A 5230-nucleotide genomic window follows, 5' to 3' on the forward strand; every position below is an offset into this window, starting at 1 on the left:
CCTGGGACTTTTCAGTGCCACTACTGATTCTACTTTAAAGGAATTAGATAAAAGCATAAAAGCTTCTTGAGCTCTAGGAGTGTCATCCTCTGCGAGGCAACAATACCTTCCCCGCACCTGGTCGAGATCCTGGCAGAGGCGTACCCCAAGTCATCAGTCTCTGGACACACAATGGAGACTGCGAACATCTTCGGGAGGCCAAAAATCCGCCTTCCAGAAACCAAGATTCGGTTCCGGGCAACAATCTTCCCACACCAAACATACCAAACCCTCCAAGCAGGGTTTTTGACTTCCCAGTAACCGAGTCAGCTCAAACCCATCTGTCACCTTTTCTTCAAACTTGGCATCACATCACCTCGGATGAGTGGGGGCTGTCCATCTTGACCCGAGACTACCAAATCCAGTTCCACCAGAACCCAAATACTCCTGTCATTGTCTCCACGCTCCCTTCCCCCCATCTCCTGGAAGAGGTGTCCGTCCTTCTGCAGAAGGGAGCCATCGAATGTGTACTGCCACACCTCCACGAGATGGGGTTTTATTCCCGATACTTCACAGTCCCGAAGCGAGATGGAGGCGTTCGACCCATATTAGATCTAAGGGAACTGAACCGTTTTGTGACCTACCACCGCTTCCGCATGGTGTCCCTACAACAGATCATGCCATTGCTTTGGAGACACCCACCCTCGACCTCCAAGAAGGGTCGTACTTCCACCTTACCATCCACCCCTCCCACCGCCAATACCTACGCTTTGCGATTGGTCAACAGCATTACCAGTATACGGCCCTGCCATTCGGCCTGTCCAGCGCCCCAAGAGTCTTCACAAAGACTATCATTGTGGTTGCAGCTTTCCTCCGTCTCCAGGGTGTCTCCATCTACACATATATCGACGATTGGCTTCTGGTAGCGCCTTCCAAGAACGCCCTGGTCTCAAACGTCACAGAGACTCGGGCACTATTGGAGAATCTGGGCCTACAAGTCAATCGACAAAAGTCTCAATTGTGCCCAGTCCAGAAAATACAGTACATCGGCGCTATACTGAATTCCAAGACATGCATGGCTTACCTGCCACCCGACAGAGCAGCAGATATCATTTTTTCCTTAGGTCCATACCCAACCCTCTGTCACTGCCTTCCAAATTCAGAGGCTGCTTGGCCTGATGGCTGCAACTATGTCGGTTCTCATCTTTGCCAGACTCAAAATGCGTCCTTTACAGCTCTGGTTTATCTGCAACTACGACCTGTCGAAAAACGCACACACTGTCCTCCTATCCCCTCTTCCCAGCATACGGGACTCGTTACTTTGGTGGACTGTCCCTTCAAATATCTTCCAGGGAGCACCCTCCGTCACCTGAAGTCACAATAACGACGGATGCTTCCCTGATGGGATGGGGTGCGCACTCCATGGGCCTTTCCGTGGGGGACAAATGGAATGTGCAGAACAGGAAGCGACACATAAACTTCCTAGAACTGCTGGCAATACAACATGCTGTCACCAGCTTCCTACCTTTAATCAAGGGAAAATGTGTCATGGTCCTCACGGACAACACCATGGCACTTTCTTATGTCAACAGACAGGGAGGCACTGTTTCCCTACGCCTCTGCAACCTTGCCATCCGGTTGTGGGAGCTTTGCATCGCCAACAACATTTTCCTCACAGCCACTCACATTCCCGGACACATGAACGTGCAGGCAGACCATCTAAGTCGAGCAGGACTCAGCCTTCACGAGTGAGGGATGAACCCAAGATACCTCCTCCCACCCTTCCACAAGTGGGGAGCTCCCCAAGTCGATGTCTTTGCCACCAGAAACAACAAAAAGTGTCCTCTGTTCTGCAGTCGAGGAGGCAGGGACCCACAGTCTCTCGGAGACGGTCTACTTTACCCTTGGTCCACGGGACTTCTTTACCTGTTCCCTCCCTTACCTCTGCTTCTGAGAGTGGTCCGCAAAATACTCAGAGATGCCGCGGACTACATCTTAATAACCCCATAGTGGCCGAGACAACCTTGGTTTTCAACAGTCCTCGAGTTATCAGAAGGGATATACCGTCAATTCCCTCCGGCTCAGGACCTTCTCCTCCTCTCCGACTCCCCCCTCCTACATCACGACATACCACAATTGAAACTGACGGCATGGAGAATAACGTCGCCGACTTCTCCACCCGCGTAATGAACGTTCTGTTGAATTTCAGGAAACCTACTACGTGGAGGTCCTACAATTATAAATGGCGAAGGTTCTGTTCTTCCCTAGGTGATGACGCCCCTCGAGCCACCTCAGTGGGTCTCGAAAGAGTTTTCCAATTCCTCCTCTCCCTAGCTGACTCGGGACTTTCCCATTAATCGTTGAGAGTTTATTTGGCTGCTCTTTCGACCTACCATGTTCCAGTTGACGGATGGACTTTGTTTTCCCATCCGATTTCAAAACGTTTTTTAAAAGGTTTATTGCATCTCTATCCTCCTCTCAAAACTCCAGTCGCTCCCTGGGACCTTCCTCTAGTTCTCTGCCAGCTCACGAGGAAGCCCTTTGAGCCGCTTGCAACATGCGACCTCAAACTTCTAGCTTGGAAAACGGCCTTTTTGGTTGCTATCACCTCGGCTAGACGAGTGGGAGAAATATTGGCTTTCCGGCACGATACACCTTACCTGTCCTTTCTGCCAGACGGAGTCCGCCTCGTACCGGACATCTCCTTCCTGCCGAAGGTGTATTGTGCCAGAAAGCCTGTAACTGGTGATCTTCGAGTGGTCATCTGTGCATTCACACCACCCGCCCGCCTTCCCCGCTGCTGTCAGATTCTACATTTTTAATAGGGGTTGATTCGCGGCGGTTTGAAGGAACTGGCGGAATGTCCGCGCCCACCTCTCTGGGCATGCGCAGTGGGGTTCCTGCGCATGCCCAAGGGACTGGGCGCAAAAATCCGTTAAAAGAGCTTGCTACAGCACTGATCGATCCAGCGCGTGCACACTAGACCCAATGGGTGTGAATGCACAGGTGACCACTCGAAGATCACCAGTTACTGGTAAGCAACCTGTTTTTCATGAGAAGAATTGGTGGAGATTGCGAACCATTTCTACAACTGGTGCCTTTTTTGTATGACGAGCTTCATGAGCTAATCAGAAAGCTAGTGACTCAGTGCACAAAATCAGAAAAGCTACAAAATTGTCATCTGGTTCCATCGTTAACAGTTGAGAGCTGAGAACTTTGCAGCAAAGATGCTCTTAATAAAATAAACTGACTGAGCGTCAGGCGGCTGAGTTTTCCCCAGAATGTCAAAACATGGTAGTAGCAGTTGTTGAAAAGTGGGTTGAGAGAAGTCCTTTGAAGTTCAGGATGGTTTATGGCTTTATCAGCATTAAATCCTACTATCGTTATACACAAAGCAAATGTTGGAATCACTGGAACAGGGACAGTACTTGAATGCTACAAACTGAATCAGTGACACAGCTGGAAAAAAAAATTAGTGGCAACCCTGTCTTTACACCCTTATCCCCTTGGTTTTCAATCATCGTATGTTGAGGGAAGAGGCCGCAGTGGCTCAGAGGTTAAGACGCTGAGTTGCAGACCGGAAGGTCGGTATTTTGGCAGTTTGAGACCCTAATGCTGCATGACAGAGTGAGCTCCCGTCTCTGGCCCCAGCTCCTGCCAGCCTAGCAGTTCGAAAGCAAGACATTGCAAGTAGATAAATAGGTACCGCTTCAGTGGGAAGGTAACAGCGTTCTGTGCGCTTGGCGTTTATGCATGCCGGCTACATGACCACGGAGAAGTCTTTGGACAGTGCTGGCTCTTCAGCTTGGAAACTGAGATGAGCACCACCCTCTGATTCGACTGGCTTTCGAGCAAGGGAAGCCTTTACATTGAGGGAGCCCCTTTGTGTGGCGAGAGTATTCTGCGGTGTGTTCTAGAGCATATATTCACTCCACCAGCTAGGCCTCTGGGCTTCATGGCATCCTCCCAAAGGACTTCAGAGTTTTAAGCACTGTCCTGTGGGCCGAGGACACTAGCTTGCTGGGGTGAGTGCCCCGTGTGCTCTGGAGGGAAGGATGTTAAGCAGCACACATCCCCTCCACGAGCTCTTGTGTGTGCTGATATCCATCAAAGGTAGGAAAATGAAGGAGTTGTGGCAAATCTGGGGCCATGGCTAGATAACGTAGCTCACATACAGAGGGTCAGAGCAATCTTAGCCATGATCTCCAGCAGAACATCCACTGCACGAGAAGGGGTGAAGCCATAAGCCCAGCAGCCTCCTTCCAGCCACGGTGTCCAATCAGATGTTTCTGGGGAATGCACAAGCAGTGTGGTCTTGAAGCCTTCTCTTTGTCCCCCGGCAGCTGGCATCCAGAGGGCGACTGCCTCCAAACAAGGAGGTGGTCGTTGCCAATAGCTGCTGATGCATCCTAAATAAATTGGTCTGATCCATTTTGTTTTTCTGCCCTTTAAGCTTGCAGCCACAGCCTCCCTTTGTGTGGTGGTAAACTCCATACGTTGATGGTATGATGTGTCCTTTCCCCAGCACGCACAGAACTAGTCAATCCACTTCATTGGGTCGTCTCAAGCGGTGTAATAAATTTCTGTAGCCACGCTATCCATACCTTCATAAACTCTAGACCCAGCCAATGTTCCATATGGCACCCTGCCAATCAGCAGATTAGACAGCAGGAGCTGGACGTATTCCTGAGATGGCTGTCCTCAAATGGCAAAAGGAAAGGGGAGGCAAAGGTTGATGTACCCTTGAGTCTTTCCAGATTGGCAGTGTGGCAGTTCCACGACCTCAGATGCAGAATATCCCCGGTCTAGTCTTAAGCGAACCATGCTGGTCGTCTTCTCTCTCTCTCCCCCTCCTCCTCCCGTAGTCCAGACATTGCCATCAGCATCCAGCTTTCCCGGCACGTGAAGGAGAAATCCAAGGAGCTGTTTGTTGTTGTTCCGGAGCAGAGCATAACTTGTGTCTTTTCCTCTCTCAGGCCCGAGCTGGAATTATTAGCACTGTAGAGGTTCTAAAAGTCATGGAAGCGTTTGTGAATGAGCCCAACTATACCGTGTGGAGCGACCTGAGCTGTAACCTGGGGATTCTCTCGACTCTCTTGTCCCACACAGACTTCTATGAGGAGATCCAGGCATTTGTCCGCGATATCTTTTCGCCCATAGGAGAGAAGCTGGGCTGGGACCCCAAGCCTGGCGAGGGTAGGAAGGTTTTCTCTTGAGCTCTGATCCTTGAAGGACTTGGGGAGTGTGTGTG

At 50.6% G+C, this 5230-nt stretch overlaps 1 protein-coding gene across 1 annotated transcript in view; it reads left to right on the forward strand.

Annotated features, from left to right (window-relative positions):
* The window catches only part of NPEPPS (aminopeptidase puromycin sensitive), a 120934-nt gene that overhangs the window by 102546 nt on the left and 13158 nt on the right, over window positions 1-5230 (forward strand). Inside the window, exon 17 of the mRNA XM_015412462.1 lies at window positions 4956-5175. Within this exon, the coding sequence (XP_015267948.1) occupies window positions 4956-5175 (220 nt within the window). The remainder of the gene's footprint in view (window positions 1-4955; window positions 5176-5230) is intronic.

This window comes from Gekko japonicus, unplaced genomic scaffold (genome assembly GCF_001447785.1).
Source record: "Gekko japonicus isolate JY-2015 unplaced genomic scaffold, Gekko_japonicus_V1.1 scaffold8, whole genome shotgun sequence".
NCBI classification, from domain to species: Eukaryota; Metazoa; Chordata; class Lepidosauria; order Squamata; family Gekkonidae; genus Gekko; species Gekko japonicus.